Source organism: Poecilia mexicana, unplaced genomic scaffold (genome assembly GCF_051168715.1).
Source record: "Poecilia mexicana isolate PSO_F unplaced genomic scaffold, ASM5116871v1 scaffold_17, whole genome shotgun sequence".
NCBI classification, from domain to species: domain Eukaryota; kingdom Metazoa; phylum Chordata; class Actinopteri; order Cyprinodontiformes; family Poeciliidae; genus Poecilia; species Poecilia mexicana.
Window position 1 is genome coordinate 15,462,765 of NW_028263386.1, and position 17,159 is coordinate 15,479,923.

General features: G+C 37.4%; 2 protein-coding genes and 1 long non-coding RNA gene across 7 annotated transcripts; 2 read left to right on the forward strand and 1 right to left on the reverse strand.

Annotated features, from left to right (window-relative positions):
* The first annotated feature begins 3,772 nt into the window (after positions 1-3,772).
* snorc (secondary ossification center associated regulator of chondrocyte maturation) lies at positions 3,773-10,301 on the forward strand. Its single transcript, XM_014974807.2, has 3 exons — positions 3,773-3,965; positions 8,129-8,305; positions 9,472-10,301. The coding sequence occupies exons 1-3, from the start codon at positions 3,896-3,898 to the stop codon at positions 9,579-9,581; spliced, it is 357 nt and encodes a 118-aa protein (XP_014830293.1). The 5' UTR covers positions 3,773-3,895; the 3' UTR covers positions 9,582-10,301.
* LOC148154766 (uncharacterized) lies at positions 5,684-13,007 on the reverse strand. Of its 2 annotated transcripts, XR_015765815.1 has the most exons (4): positions 12,919-13,007; positions 12,358-12,423; positions 7,217-7,502; positions 5,684-7,133 (listed from the first exon to the last, which is right to left on the reverse strand). It is a non-coding gene; the product is annotated as an uncharacterized LOC148154766 (long non-coding RNA). The 2 variants fall into 2 exon arrangements; XR_015765814.1 differs by having other exon boundaries at positions 5,684-7,502.
* Positions 12,202-16,059, forward strand: LOC106908655 (G protein-coupled receptor 55). Of its 4 annotated transcripts, none has more exons than XM_014974806.2 (4): positions 12,202-12,320; positions 13,242-13,983; positions 14,779-14,982; positions 15,095-16,059. In XM_014974806.2, the coding sequence occupies exons 1-4, from the start codon at positions 12,202-12,204 to the stop codon at positions 15,128-15,130; spliced, it is 1,101 nt and encodes a 366-aa protein (XP_014830292.1). In that variant the 3' UTR covers positions 15,131-16,059. The 4 variants fall into 4 exon arrangements, with proteins under 4 accessions (XP_014830292.1, XP_087870774.1, XP_087870776.1 ...); XM_088014648.1 differs by having other exon boundaries at positions 13,245-13,983; XM_088014650.1 differs by having other exon boundaries at positions 14,779-16,059.
* The last annotated feature ends 1,100 nt before the right edge of the window (positions 16,060-17,159 follow it).

Below are 17,159 nucleotides of genomic sequence, written 5' to 3' on the forward strand. Positions count from 1 at the left end.
TTTGAAAGATTGGAGAACAATCATACACAGCTTCTTGCAGTGATTAAAGATTTAACTATCAAATGGCCTCTTCCTCTGGAAATGTAAATAATTCCACTTTTAATATTTTTTTGGAAAAGTAAAAGAGTTCACCAGAGGAAGATCTTCACGGTCTGATAGGTTCTGATGGCTGAAAAATCGGCTTGAGCCAAGTTGGGACTTCTTACTAGTAGCCTTCAGTCTCAGTGAGTCAAATGAACCGGACCGGGTCCCTTGACCTGCGGTTCTGAATGTCCCGCTCCTCAGCTTAGTGGGCGGAGAATCTCTGCATGACATTTGTTCCACCCGACTTCAAGGCTGTCTTTCCATCCAGGGACACAAAGAATGTTTTCATCTCAACACAGGTGTTGAAGGTTCCTCAGTTTTTCTCCTTGGACTCGCAGGCAGTCCAAAGACCATGTTGCTGTAACGTTAAACAAGATTTGGTGAATAAAACCAACACGACTTCTCCTCTGCGCAGAAGGAAGACTGAAGGTTAACATCAGCACTGCTGTGTAGTGTTACACAGCTGAAGGCATGAAGTTACTTTTCTGATTTGATTTGAAGGGACATTAATCTTAGAGCATTTAAGCTTCTGATTTTAAAGACAGTAACAAAATAATTCTCAAAACATTTTTTGTACATTGCATTTAGCAATAAGAAACATTTTTTCTAATCCTGACCTAAAATGGGAGAGATTTAAGGTTATTTGCCATCAGATTGGGACGACAACTTGTCGTTTTACACAACGTATGTAAATATTTTAACTATGTATGAATGAGGGTTGTGTACTATTTAATTAGTTATGAAGTTGAAAGTGCTTTTCCATATTTAACTTTTTTAACATTAACCAGCTCCTTGCTTCAGATGGCATTTCTCTTCTGACATGTATTTTCACTGACGGTTTGTTTCCACACCCAAGATTAGATTTTGGGCGTTAAACCACAATGCATCGTCACAAACAGCTGATAACGTCTTAGGAAGTAAAACTAGCGTGTCCATTGGGTTGCTTATAGCAGAGGAAAGGAAAACCACCGACTAGCATGCACTCTGTTGTGCCAACGTGAAAACAAATCGCTAGTCTGCTGACGCCTAAAAGCCAGTGCAAAAATTGAGAAGCGGTTTATTTCTGAGAAAAGAGTGGCATCGTTTCCCAAAATAAACTGATTAACAGTTAAGGTAATTACTAATGACTGATTACTGATTGCCATATTTTGACCTGATATGTAAAGTTGGTTGTAAATTATATATTGTGTAATACTATGTGATTTACTTTTTCTTAACTTAGCAACTAAGCCGCTATTACATTGTTTTCAAAAGCTGAAAGGTAGATATGTAGTCTACATAAAAAAATAGTGCTATCCACTGATAAATGCAGAAAAGTGTACTTTACTTGAATTGTGCACAAATCCTTTAAACTACTCAAAACTAAGAAGCTTACCCGTCACATACGACGTATATATTCATGGCCAAAGTCAGCAACTACATTTGTAATCTAAATAAATGACTGAACTTTAACCAGCTTTACTTTAACAGACCTCCCAAAAAGGGCATCACATATATTTGGCTGTATCACAAGTTAGACGTTGGGGTTTCATTTTAGATTTTACGCCCTCTGCAGCATATATATATGTTCTGTCAACTTTAAGACACTCAGATGAGTAAAGTAAGAGGATCTAACAAGCACAGAATAAAAAACCACAATAAGTAGATACTCCTAAAATAAGTTCAAATATTTATGTTTGGTAAAGTGTAGTTCAACCATTAGCGGCTAACAAAGGCACCGTTTTGCTGTAGTGGAGTTTAAGACGATCCAATAACATTTACAAATCACTTTCTACTTGGCACACGTTTGAACTGCTGCTTGAAAGTTGTGGGGTTTTTTTCCTTATGGTGATTTTTCACCTCAAACATGGAGAACGTAATTTTCCCTGTTTTATTTGGTCCTAAACCTGCTTCAAGTACATTTTGCTCAGCCACCTCATGTTCGCTGCGCTGATGACATTTACAGTGTAAGAAAGCTCTGATGCAGAGCTGTGGCTGACCCTCACTAAATGGAGCTTTCACTTGAACTCTTTACTTCTGCTTCCCTTTACTCTGAGACAGTAAAAGATAAGAGACACAGAAGTTGTTTTAGGTAAAGCTAGCTTAAGAAACTATCTAGAAGAAGTGATACATTTAGTCTAATAAAGACGGGGAAAAAACAAAATTAAATCTAAAAGTTAACATTTAGGTTTAATTTAATTAACAAATATCCGGGCTAGAGTTTTTTTGATTTTTTTGTTGTTTTGTTTTGTTTTTTCAGGAGTAATATGCCACTTTTGAGGCTCCAAGAGTCATAATCTTTTCTGGAGACTGGAAATATAATGAAGTTACTGTTCTGTTTTATTGCTAATTGCTTTCAATGAGGCTATATTTAAATAACAAAATGCAATAGCAAATCTCCACACATTTTTCTAACTCAAACTTACTAACATAAAACATCCTGATCTAACACTTCAATATGCGTGTGCATCTGCCTAAACGGGCCATTCATTTGACAATAATGTCACTACTCCAGGGGACATGGAAATGGGAAATAATCTCTTTTGTTCGATTAAATTTGCTCTCAAGTAGGCCGGGGTCAGTATGAGATACTAAAAACATCACAGAATTGCGTCATGTGCGTAAACATTTTTAGAAAATGTTTTAACAGTTTAATTGCTTTTACTAAAAAGAGAAAAAAAAAATCATAACCCACAATGCTGCGAGCATAATGTAACATTTTGTTTTATATTACATTTAACACAAATCATTCTAAACATAAACTTCAGCAGAAATATGAGAACAAACACCAGTTCAATGTAATCATAGCTCTCAAGTCTATTTTGATGTTCTGTTGGTTGCACAGGAACAGATGTGCAACAAGGTATAATAAGTTACTATTAGCAGGTTAATTTAATAGCCAGTTAGAGAAATCAGGTTATGTAGCCATGCCATGATGCCATCATGGTGCACCTTTTAGTTTCTGGACCATGACTGACTCGAGGCGTTTTCAGACCTGGAAACATGTCTAAACAGTCAGATGTGTCATTCTTGTAAGCACAGCCTGCTGTACTTACCTTATTCCACTTAGTTAATTATCGATGCACAGCTGCACATGGGGGAGCGGGCAGTGCAGCTTTGTTCTTACGCTCCATACAGCCTATGATGGCTTCATTGTTGTCTCTGGCTTTGATTAAAAGCCACACTCGCGCAAAAATCAATTAAATGTCTCGGGCGCACGCTACAGAGTGGAAACAACAAAAACTTGTATAAGTAGATATTAATATAATAATTACTTTTACAGGGTTTGACATCCGAGGACGAATAACAGAAAATAACAACTGCTATCGACTGACTCGTGGACAATTTGTCTTTTAGCTCAGATGTTTTGCATGTAGCATTAACATGTTTACGTACAATGCTAATATCTAAACAGAGTTGTTATAGCAGGTAAGACAGTGTAGTTTTGAATAAATTAAGTTTTCCGTCGTCCGTTTACTGGTCTTTCAGTCAGATGTGTTTGATTCGAGGTCGAATGTGTAAAACTTTGGGTAGAAATCTTTGTGATTTAATCCGCACACACTCGTCTGTCCAGATGTTTACCCATTAACGCTGAACTGTTCGTTCAGAGGTGTCTTAGGGTGGGTTGGCCCTGTGCATTTTCACAGAGCGCACACTGTTCGGACGCTCCTGCACACACCTAATCCCACCTCTTCTCTCACCGCCTCAGCTCAGGACCTCTCTCCCTTTCCGGCCCTCCTGTATTCCTCTTTTTCTCCCCTCCTGGGTCAGCTACTTGCTGGAAGCTCCGGCCCGAGGCGTTTTTTTAAGACGCTCGACTGTCGCAGTTGCCATGATTCACAGCAGCGTCTGCAGGGTTGTCCTGGTCCTCTTCAGCCTCCTGTCGGTCCTTGCACACACAGGTAAACCTTATTTCCGTCATCGTTTCATGCTTGTGATGAGGAGGGCTCCTGTCCTCCTTCTGGAAACGCTAAGTGGAAAATGTACCAAAGAGACATAACGCTTTTGCTTTTTCAATTTGCCCTTTAAGAGTTTGCTAAGTTTCTTTTCTCTTACACCTACAGGCAGTTTTTCTTTAATTGTGTGTTTTTAAGTTGAAAGTGTGTGAATTTTGCCCCTTTTTTTCTCGCAATCCTCTTTTCCAATTCATTCGCCCCTTTACATGCGTCGACAGAAGTAAATGATGTGGTTGTTAAAACGGTGAAAGCTGCTCTGTGACAGTCATGATGACTCAGTTGCTTTCATGAGGCCTGATGTTCTTATGAAGCTTTAAAAAAAAAAAAAATCACTTCCTTCTTGCTCAACCTGAGCATAAGTGATTCAGATTGCCACCGGTTGATATTTTAGAGACTTTTAAGACGTGGGAAACATTTAGCTCAGCATCAACTTGTTCGCATAGGAAAAAGTCTTTTCTTTACCACATCGCCCTATTAAAAATATAAAGAAATGTTAAAGCAGCAGTGAATCTCACGTCATTGTAAGGGCTAAAGACGCCAGTGGGACAACAAGAAAGACAATGTCCTATTTGTTGTATATATCTTTGGAAAGTCTTTGGAAACAATCTCGTCTGTGATGGAGAGAATCAGTTAAATCGGTGGTTTTAGTTTCTCAATTACTTTTCTTACTGGGATTTTTACGAAGTGTCACGATTGTCATGTGCACAGACGGCTGCCATCCAGTAACGCCTCGGGACTTGACCACAATATCTGATATAGTGTGACTTCCAGCCTCATGTGTTGATTCAGCATGAGGAAGCAAACCGACATCTCGTATATGCAATGAAATCTTAGGCAACATAGTTTAATAATTACCCAAGTTTCAGCTGGGATTATTCAAGAAACTGACTTATTACAACACAAATATCTTTTTTTTTAAAAGAAAATAAAATATGAACAGTGAATTCCATATTTTTCCATGGAAAACTTTAGCATAACATGTGGTAGTTAAAAAAAGGGTGAATAAGGGGGACAGATGGTGACGCCAGTTCTATGTTGTGGATGTATAGCTTGTTCTTCCAAGGCTCTGTAAGGTTAGTTTTCACACACCCTTGTCTGGACTCTTGGTCATCTCTCTGGCCGGTGTGAAATCCTGATGGAGGAGCCCAGAGGTACCAACAAATGGCTTTCTGTGTTTCCACTGTCTGAAATCCTCCTCCGTTGGTGTCTACCACGCTTTTACAAGTAAGAACTTTTCATTTTTAAGGTGCGACAGACGGAGGGGTTGCAGTGATCCAGAGAATGCGTACGTAACAGGCAAACTGGGCCACAATCTAATCAGAAGAATGGTGGTGAAATTATCTACTTTCTCATTTTGCATAACAAAATCACCAAGAGCAAGATACCGATCTCAAAATCATGTGTGGGTGTCAGAAAAAAAAAAAAAAGGTGCTGTATACGTGGAACATAATCCCTGCAATGTGGAGAGATTAGAAAACCTGCGCTGCACAACAACTATGTAGAATATGTGAAGAGTAGATATATTAAGTAGTTATCGAATCATTAAAACAGTATGTACGTTTATAAGCAAAAAAAAATATTTCGAGCAATCTGAAAAGTAAGTTGAAATGGCTAAAATCAAAGCTAACTTTGTGCTTCAATTTGGATAGAAGTTTGTAACCAGAGACATTATGAATAAAGACAACACATACACCAATGCAACAAGCAAACAGATGTGCGTTAAAGCACAGTACATTCGACATACATTAAAGCTAGATTATGATCAACTATAAAGCCATCTTTTTTAAAAAAAAAAACTGCTACAAGCAGTAGTTAGTAGTTCAAGAAATACTTTAGCTAAACATAATGGTGACATTTTGGAATTAGACACTAACATTTACAACAAAGTAGTTTAATCAAAACAAAAAGACAATTAAAATTGGCACTCTAGCAAAAGCTAGTCTGTGGTTAGCTACAATTCATGATAAGCTACAGGGCTAAGTTATCAAGGGAGAACATGGACATGCCTAAAATGGCTAAATGGAGTAAATAACTAAAAAGATGCACTTTAAAAACTACACACACAAAAAAAAACAACTAGCTTCAATTAGATACCATTTAAATCACCTTTAAATTTTGTAATGATCAACAATTTCTCTTCTTTTTATATGTATATATTTAAGAATTTAAAAAAGTAGTTAAAAGCAACAGTTACACTTTAAAATGGGTACATAAAGATCGCAAAGAAGTGCTTGAACTACCCCAAAAACATTATTTCAAATTTAGCAATGAATGAACGAGGATTAGCTAAAAAAAAAAACCTACTAAAACTTACAAAGGATTATGAACAAATAATGATCATGTTGGACAATAATCCAACTCTGTGTTACTAACATATAGCACATAAACAACTTTAATACAATAAATAAATGGCCGGTGTGTGCAAAATAATTTTAAGCTACTGAATTCAGTACAACGATGAAAAGTAACTAGATAACCTTCTGAAAAGATGGTAAAAAACACTAAAGCAAATTAAAAGTTAACTATTTTGCAGTTGTTTTTAATACACCAAATTTCAAAGATTGTAATTAATAACTTGAAATAGCTTAAAGTTGCACAGTTGTGCACGTCATAATTTTGTGCAACTTTGAAGCAATTTGCACATTGTATTATATCTGTAATATTCAAAAGGTAAATTTGACCTCCAGCTGCGCGAGTAGAGACACGTAGAGTCGATGACACATTGAATTAAATTATTATTTCACCACTGAAAGTTTTGAGTGAGCCTCTCCTCATGAAAACAAACAGCTAGAAAGTACGGAAAACAGAATTTGATTAATTTCTTTCACCCTTCCATTCAATCACAGAGTTCAGAAGCCATTTTAACACACGGGGTCTGTTTAATAAAAAAAAAGAAAAAAAGTTTGTTTGACATCCAGTACCGAGGCCGTACCTGCGTTTTGGCCTGTCCGGCTGTTACTGGTTGAAGGCTGCTGGTCCGTTTGGCCGCACAAGCTGCCTTTTGTGTCGTCGGCTGAAGGCCTCATTGATGGCTGAACTGGCCACAAGCCTGGGCCTCCAGACCCAAAGCCAGCCGCAGGACAGGAAGCTGCTCACAGCTCGGAGTCAACACGACTGCATCAAAAATACTCACATCAAAAGTTGAAGTTAAGAATGTTAGCAGATGCCACATCTGACATCTCGTTGAAAATATTTACCCCATCGTGATCACGCGCCTGAGCTCCTCCATTTGGTTTATGACTAAAGTCTGTAAATTATCAGAGGATAAGAAGCGAGCCCGTTTCACAGAAAACACAGGCTGAATGCAGATATATTTGGGTTATGGTAGCGCTGGAATGCGCGTAGTCAAGAACTGAATAAGGTAATTACTTAGCGTCTGAATGGGTGGGCCTCCTGAGGAGTTTGTTTTCTCAGTTGGGATGATTGAAATTTTTCCACATTTCCACTGGAGTTCAAGAGCAAAGTTGTTCTGATGTTCGTCTACTGCAGCCACAGTGGACGCCACAACCAAAAAAAAAAAACAACAAAAACATTAAGGTTAATTATTTTTACCCTTTATCTTGACATTTTCATGAGCATAACTCTAGCTGTTGCATTAGGAAACATCAAAATACGTCTCAGAGAAACAGCTTTTGTTCCTCTCCCACCGAAGTGTGAAAAGTCGTGCGTTTGAAGCAGAGGAATGACAGACGAGACTAAATTTGTACGGTGAGAGAGACAAAGCGAAGGACGGAAGAAGCACAGAGTTGGACGCTTTCACCGTCTCCAACCGTCTGTCTGTTTGTTTGTTTGTTTGCTCGGAAATTTAGTGGAGCCTTTATAAAAAATAAAAAAAATGAAAAAAAAAAAAGCAACAGGGTACCTGTGGGTCAACCTGAGAAACTGTCCATCCGTTACAAAGACGCGTTTATACTCAGAGCTCGTCTAGACAAGAAACCGACTGTTTAAAGAGTCACAGAAGAGGCCATGCACGCTGCTGTTCACACCCAGAGACGACAAAAAGGCCTATTAGCATAAAGATGTACCTCATCATGGGTTCTGCAGTTAGCAGCTCAAGCTTGTGTTGTCATTTTTTATTTATTTATTTTTTTTCCACCATCTCTGTGCAGAGACGGTGTTGGACCCTGCCTTATCCAGCAGGGACCACCAGGATGCCATGTCTGGAGATCCACCAGTGTGGATGACTGAAGTTACAACCAAGAGCCATTTCCTGGACAACCCAGGACAGACCTACACCTTTGATTTTGAAGACTCCACACAGCCTCCGATCCTGGACGAAGGCGAAGGTTAAAAATTAAATAAATTGTATTGAGAGTCACCCCTACACCGCAGCAAAAAAAAAAAAATCTTTTGCATTTCTTCTTTTCCTGTTATATCACACTTAGATGTTTAAGGCCATTGCACACATTGTAACAGGCAGAAATATCCAGAATAAATACAAAATCCAGTTTTTAAATTAGAATATAATTTATTATTAGAGGCATAAAGTAATCCAATCCCACCTGTGCCTATGTGAAAATATGTTTGACTGTCTGGACCTTATGTGTCACTTTTTGGTGCAACAGCTGCCATCAGTCATTTGCAACAGTCTTTTACATCTCTGACCACCTAAATTAAGCCACACTGTAGTGGTTAACCCAAGTGTACTTGAGCTTCAGGCCACAAACAGAGCAGACGGTTTCCTTCAACATTTTGAAAGAATTGTTGTCTTTTGAAGTTCTTTATACTTTTATGTAACTAGATGCATACCTTCTAAAAATACAGCTTCAATCCTATCATACCACAAAATATTTTTTCCTCTGGTCTTCTATTTAAATATGATTTTTTTTTTTTTGGTTTTTGGTTTTTGTCAAATGGGAGCATGCTTTCATGTTTTGTTTTATTATTTGGTCAGCAGTAGCAGTTGCCCATAAGCTTTCCCATGGATGCCATTGTTGCTCAGTCTCGGGTTTTTTTCTCATTTTTGAATCTTAAACGCTCCTTAGTCATGGAGACTAGGGTCTGCAACATTTTTAATGTTTTCTCAGCTGTTTTTTTGATTTCCCGTTTGAGTTTTCAATGTGGTGTTGGAGTTCTGGACACTTCTGGGAAACTGCTCCATGTTGTTTTCCTCAGATGGTGGACGATGGCTTAGAAATGTTTACGTGAACCTAAATTAAACATTTCCGTTTTTCTTTTATCTTTTAACTCACGTCATGTTTCCAGGTAAGTTCAGTCAAAGATAATTTAATTGATCCCATTATTGTTGCGGCTAGAGAAATTAAACTTGAGCTTTCCAAAACAATCTAGGTAATCAGAGTAAGTTAGTGATTTAAGTAAGGTGGCAGTTATATATTTCCATAAGGCCAGCTAGTTTTGATAGCTTTTTGCCCGTTTTTATTTTATTTTATTTTATTTTTTTTAATTATCATTTAAAAATTACAAGTTAATGTTTGTGTCTCTGTGTGTTTAGGAGTTCTGGGACCGGGGGCCATCACTGCCATAGTTGTTGCAGTCTTCCTGGGAGCATCAGTCCTCCTCGCACTCATCGTCATCACAATCAGGAAATTCACAGCCTCCTAGAGGGAGAGAGAGCGTCTCCCTTTTTGTATGCGTGTGTGTGCGTGTGTGTGTGTGTGTGTATGTGTGTTTGTATTGCATGAGTGTTTGTGTCTCTGTCTTTTGTCTTTCTCATCAAACCCCGAGCTCGCCCCCTCGTATTTCGTTTTGAGATGAGATGCTTTGTGCCCTGAGAGCTAGAAATTGTGGCAGGTCCGTCAACTAAAAATAAAACACCCCAGTTGCTTCTCGGCGTGGATGAATCATAAATACTGGCTGGCTCTACCAGTGCTTATCGTGAGATGGTGTGTTTGTCGGTTGTGCTCTTTTTTTTGTTGTTGTTTTTCTAGTAATTATACTCATAAAAGTATCTTAATTGTTTTCCATAACTTCTTACATCTTTTTCCACTTACAGTGTCTTGAAATTCTAAACTTGTTCAAGAAAATTCAGGACAAGAAAACTCAGAACAAGTTTAGACATTTCTGTCCTTTGGAAACATCTGGGGAGTTGAGAAAAAGAAGAGAGCATTTCTTTTAATCCGTTTAGGGCATAGAAATAGTGGACTGGATGTTTCCGTAGAGTAAATATAAAGTCAGACTTTGGATGAATGTTGTGTTCAAATTTAACTCCTTATCCTGTTTTTTTTTTTTTTTTCTATTTGTCTCAGAGTTTCTAGCCAACCATTTAGATGTCACTTCTTATATTTCATTGGATATATAAAAACAATGAAAGATTTTGACTGGTGTGTGTGTGTTTTTTTGTTTGTTTGTTTTTCTTTATATATCACAAGTGAATATCAACAATTCTAGAAAATGTTTTGTATTTTTTGATTATTCCTATTTGTTTAAATTCAATTAAATGTATTTCAACTAAACCTAGGTTTCACAGCATTATAAACACAAGTACATTTGAAGTAAAGTAGCAATATAAGACGTAAAATGAGCATGGCACTAAATCATTTTTAGAAAAAGTTCAATACGCCTTATTTATTTAACACCAACTCACAACATTTGTGATATCAATGAGTTTTGTAAAGCAAACTGCTCCAACTGATTTCCAATTATCCAGAAATATAGTTCAGTCAAATTCAGTTATATGCAGTCTGTTTGATTGTCCAAAATTAAATAAATCAAGAAATGCAACCAAAAAAAAAAAAAATCAATCTGAAAGAAAAGTGGACAAAATGAAGTACTTCTATGCGAGTCAGAATTTGGATTAATAAACCATGAACATTTGCAGTACCCTGTTCACAGCAGCAGAGGGCAGCGTGCTGAGCACATGCACCTCGGTACAACAGAAGAAGTTTCTTGGCTTTTCCTTTTTTTTTTTTTTTTTTTTGACGTGAAGGTAATTCTCAAAGCTTCACCTTCAGTGACTGTCAATGTTAAGATATTTCCTCTATCCACCTGCTTTGGGAAGCTCAGACATCCGACTTTTGGCAACTGAACAGCGGCGCAGAGAAATTCTCACACTTAAAATTCAGTGAAGTCATTTCAACACTTGAAACCAGGAAACCCTCAAATATAATCACAGTCAAAAATCTGCCTCTGCAGCTTGTCATAGTCACTTTCTGCTCAGAGCTCAGTCATTCCCTTTGATATGGGAAGCTGCAGACAAAGTGCCAGCCCGTGTACCCGTACAGAAATCACAGTGAGGCCTCTTTCGCACTGTATCACTCATTTCTGTTAAAAGATGAAGGCAAAACTGAGCAGAAAAAAAAAAGACGAAAGCACACATGAACTAATACACAGAAATTGTCAAATGTTTAAGGCTCAAACGTTTCAATATTAACAGAACAAAAATAACAACCTGTGCAGAGATGTAAATTCCAGTTTGAGGAAACATATAAAAATAAAAAATAAAAAAAAACGCAAGCATAACAATTCATAGGAAAGCGGTGTCATTTACTAACAACCAGTGTTTCCTCAATTTGATATTTCTAGCTTTTGTTTATTTTCTTTGTAGCATTGAGCCGTTGAATTGAGGGTGACAACGGTATGTTGGCGCTTACAGTCAAGTGTTCGTTTCCTCACTTTAATCCAGCCTAAAACACCTTGACTTCAACGTGCCGGTTTGAGATAAGTGCTTGGTACTTCTGGTCGAGCTTTGTGGTTTTCAGTGGAAAGTGCGCACGATATGGTTGAATGTTTTGGAAGCTCCTCTTGAAAATAAACAGCAATGTTGTAAATAGCTATTTAAATTGTAGAAATGTCCTTTACAGATTAATTATGTACATATATCTATATATATACATACTGTATATCTGTATATGTATATATATAGATATATGTATATATATCTATATATATGTACATATATATAGATATAGACCTCTTTTTGCAAGAGGTCTTGCAAAAAAGTACATTTTTGCAAGACCTCTTTTTTTTTCTCCAACAAAGAGTGGAAAAAAAATTCACCAACAATTGAGTAACACATTTTACAATACGTTGAGACAAGAGAAAAGTGGCGTCTAAAACATATGTACTTGAAGCTAGATTTTCCATCTGTGCAGACAGGTTTTTACCTTTTTATCTGTTTGCAAGTGATCGCTTACATTGGCAGCGCCGAGTGTGACAGTTTAAGACTTGCTGGACAAGTTCAGTTTTAAAAGAAAAACACACACACACATCTGAGCAAACATACATGTGTGGCATGACGCAGGAAGTGGTGATGAAACAACAAAGGGCAGAAAAGCAGAAGCTGTCTGGCACAGCAGAGACACTCAGAAAGAAACAGCAAAATTCCTCTGTGACAATCATGAGGTAAGAGCAAGACTAGATTTCAATTTTTCTACTGTACCTTTACATTAAAAACAGAGCAGGTGAAATTCTTCATGCATAGCTGCTGGACGGCTGTGTTTACCTGCTGGAGTGTTTTAGGAAGGTAGACAGAAATGTTTCTTTGATAGTAAGAATTTACATGCAAAAGACTTAATTTAGCACGATTAATTGTCTAAGAAATTCTGTTTATATTTATTTATATATTTGAAAAGTACTCAATCTTCGTCACCTTGGTGTGCTGCTTCTGGAAGAATAGTTTCCCTAAAACCATTTAAACTAAGTAAACACCACAAATAAGTCATAGGTTTACATTAGACCTGTCTGTTGATAAAATGCTTTACTTTTCTTCTTAGATCAAAAATAACTTTGCTGTGTGATAACATGACCTGAGCCACTGCAGTTGGCAGCAGACTAAGTGCGACGTTAAAGGAAATCAGTCCCTCAGTGTTTTCCACTGAGCGTCAGTCTAAGGCTCAACGCAACTCCTGATGAAAACACACACCCAATAAAGTCTAAATTATGATTCTGCAGATCAGTAATGCCGGTGACTAGGTGATTTCCACCACAAATTAGAACTTACCTCAGTCTAGATCTCTGCTACTCTGATTCAAAATAACACCACCAATCTAGATGAAAGTAGTAACATGTAAAAAGTTCCCATGCCACGTTGTGTCTGGTCTTGATAGCAGAAACGCAAAAAGCAAGCCCGCAGCTCGCATACCCACACATCTGAGAAGTTTCAGTTGCCTCACTGGCGTGGTTTATGCTTAATGCTCAGTGTGGGAACGAAGAGCGATGACAGGAACGGCACATTCATCTGAAAGAAAGTTTTCACAATGAAATGTTCAGTTTGAAAATACTTGGCATACATGATGAAATTGAACCAAAACTGTTTCCTTGCAGCAGCAACAACAGCAGCAGCAGTGGGTGCTCTTTTAGAGAGGTGGACGAACCAATGAAACACGTGGAGCTGGCCATCTATATTCCCATATTCATAGTGGGGATGTTTTTTAACCTGGGGGCGCTGCTGGTTTATTGCCGGTGCCTCCGAAAGTGGACTGAGTCAACCATCTACATGACTAGCTTGGCTCTAATGGACCTGCTCCTCCTCTTGCCTCTACCCTTCAAAATGCACGCTGCATATCATACATGGCCGCAGGAATTCCAGTTCGCTTGTTCATTTCTGGAAAACCTTTATTTTGTCGGAACGTACGGCGGTATCTACATGATCATGTGCATAGGCGTTGACAGGTGGCTGGCAATATGTCACCCATTCAAAGCCAAGCAGCTGCGCTCCCCCAAGGCGGCTGTCATGACCTGCATGGGGATCTGGGTTCTGGTGTTTACCGCAATCTTTCCAGTCACCTTCAACTTAAGGACAGTAGTTAAGAACGACTTCCACTGCTTCCATCGATTTTCGGAAAATGGCTGGAGTCCCAAAGTGATCGTCTGCTTGCAAATATTTGGTTTCCTGGCGCCTGCGCTCACGTTGGTTTGCTGTTCAGCTCAAGTCATCTGGACCCTCCAGGAGTCCGGCCAGCGGAGCACCACGAGCCAGGCCTGCGTGAAGATCATCTGCAGCGGCCTGTGCTGTTTCTTGGTGCCGTTCACTCCGAGCCACCTGGCCATCTTCCTGCAGTTCCTGGTGAGACACATTTTACATTAACAACATAAATGTGAACTTAGCTGTAGAGCACACAACATTAAGCTCTGATTATGATATGCAACCGGGTTCAAGATTTTTCTATAAACTCGACGGGTAAATATCTAAAATTAAACATATACAGAAGATAATTTTACAATTGAATGACAGCTGACAAAGCTGGCAATGTTTAATTGAATCAGGATTTGGTTCGAAGGAGATGTCAAGGAAACTGTTTTATACCAGCAGACAAAATTAGCGTTTTTTTGTGATGTTTTTGTCTCACCACCTTATTTCTTTATGACAAACGTGTAGGCGTACAGCTTTACTATTTTACACACTTGTAAAATGACTCAGTGTTGGGTGTTTTCTTAGTTTGTTGTGAGGTTTCAAAATTCGTCCATGCAGGCATCAATAACCTTTGATTTGAAAAATTGTTATATAGCTCAACGTTACGCTTGCTTTATTCGCAAAAGCACATAAATGCATTTTATGTAACTTAGTGGAGATTTGTTATTAGTACAAAAATAGCCATTAAATATATATTAACTGTCAAACTCTAGATCTGGTAAACATATACAAATTCAACTGAATACTAGCACTGTGTGATTCTTGTTTTTTTTCAAAAATACTTATTTAAAAAGGACATTCATCAGGATCATGTCTTTAGTATTTACTCGTGATGCCTCTATAAATACAAAAAAAAATGTATGAAATTATGTGTAAATTTAAAAACATATAAAATGTCCTACCATTCAGTTGGATATAACAATATTCAACTTTTGCGCATACCTTCAGGTACACCAGAAAGTGATTGTGGACTGCGGCTCCATGAAAAGTATAAGCATGTTTTTACAGACCACCATGTGTCTGTCCAACATCACCTGCTGCTTGGATGGCCTGTGCTACTACTTCATAGCTGACGAGGTGAAAAAAAACACGAAAAACAACTTCAGGATGTCCAGACTGAGCCAAAGGCGAGGAAACTCCAGCACTTCAGAGGTCTGAATGCTTGAGAGTGACAGCTAAACATAGGACTTGTTTTCGACGACCTGGGTCATGTTCAGTGTTGTTTTGTTGATGTTGGTGTTTTTTGTTGTTGTTGTTTTTTTAGCTGGGCAGTAAAACAAACCGAGCAAGCAGCTCTTGAAAACGTTTGGCAGGCATTTTAAGCAACGGGAAGTGAACCAGGTCAACCTGCAATGAAAATTAACCACCGACCTGGAGCAGTAAGCCACTTGACGCATCTGTAACCTCAAAGAGCGCCAATAACTAAAGTCGGGGCAGCAAAGAAGAAAACTTCCACTACAGATGATGAAAAGAGATTTTTTTTTTTTTTTTTGAGAGAGAGAGATGGCTGAGAAAACTTTCTGCTTTCTCACTCCCTGATGAGAAACTGACTTGTGGTATGATTCATTTTAAATCTGGCGCAGGCGGCTCATTGCAGAGCTTTGTTGTTTTGATTCTCAAGAACAAGGGTCAAACAAAAAGAAAGAGAGAAAGAAAGAAAAATTCTTAAAAAAAAAAAAAAAACAAGACCAAACAATCACAGTTGATAAATATCAATAATATTTCATTGGACATGCTTATTATTATTATAACTATTGGTTGGCTGTGTAAATGAATATATGTGCCATAAAAAGAAAAATAATTCAAGTGGGAAAATATATATCTTGTTTGATATTTTACAGAAATAGCTGTAGATTTTATTTATTTAATCTTTTACGTAAATGAATAAGTGTCAACGGCACACTAATAAAAGCGTCTGAATATTTATTCATGATGTTCCAATTACGTCAACGCCAAATTCATCATCTATGGTCTTGATAAACATTAATGCAATAAACATTTACTGATACTAGCTGGTTACCAACATTAACCCTTTAAATAATAGTTGAAACATTTTTGTTTATATTTTTATTTTTTGCTCATTCTGTACGTTACAAACGGTTTAAGTAGTGTGACTGATTTGTAGAAGAAATAACTGTGTAACTGAGCCTTAAATAACACAGAGTATTGTGTTGGGATTACAAAAATATTCTTAAATGTTTGTCTGTTTGCAATAAATTTTAACAGATAGCTTTGTTTCTGTTCATTTCTAGTTAATTACACAATTACCATCTGTTTGAGAGAGCGTAATAAACAAAGAATGATTTTATTATTAAACTCCCCTAAAATAATAATGAAATATGTCATTTCTATTTTAAAAGAAAAAGCTGGCGCAGCAATAAGAAAATTACAGTATGAAATTCAGTGATGTTTTCATTTTGTCTTTTTATTTAGTCCGTCAGCTTAGTGAATTTTATATGTAGCTTGTTTGGTAGTTATAAAATTAATATACGTATGTTAAAAATAATTCACTTTAATTGGCATTTTTTTAAATTTCAAGTTTTTATAGTTTTTAATTAAATAGCTAAAAACAATTTGTTGATGGCAGTCGGTCTTCTGGGTGAGCTACCGGATTGCTTACGGGTCGGTTTCATAAACATTTGGAAGAAAAATTTTAATTTATATGTGAGCACAAATAAAAGTGTTGTAGATGACAGCATGACATGCCTGCCAGTTTCATAGTAATCAAAATGCTGTTATGCGGTCACAGTGGAAAATTAATTACAGGGCTAATCACATTTGTACCACAAAAAAAAAAAATCTTTTAAAAAGGCAGGTGTAGTGTTTATTTTCTGCCGCTTCATGCAAACCAAAACACAGCACTACAAAATGAAGTAATGATAATACTTAGGAATTTTTGGCCCTTGATTGGGCTCTCTCATTAAAAATACAGAATACATTTCTTAGAAACTATTTAAAAAAAACCAGCATATCAAATTCACGGTTCAAACATGCATAAAGATTAAATAATTTGACCTTACAGGAAGGCATGGATTTTAAAATAAATTTGCCATCCTTGGTCTGAAACTCTTATTGAAGCCACCTGTAGCTAAGTGACTGTGCTAAACGCTTCAGTCAGCAAACCATTGAAGCCACATGACAAATCTACAGACTGCAATGGGAACCACAAAAGGTTGTTTTGCTGGCTTCTGTGACTTCAATTTACTCTATTTTGATCGCACAGCGCCCTCGATATGCATTGGGTAGAAATGAAAACAAATAAATACATGTTTCAGCTATAGCTGCATATTTTGGGGGATCCCATGTTTAAGTTAAGAACACCTATTCAG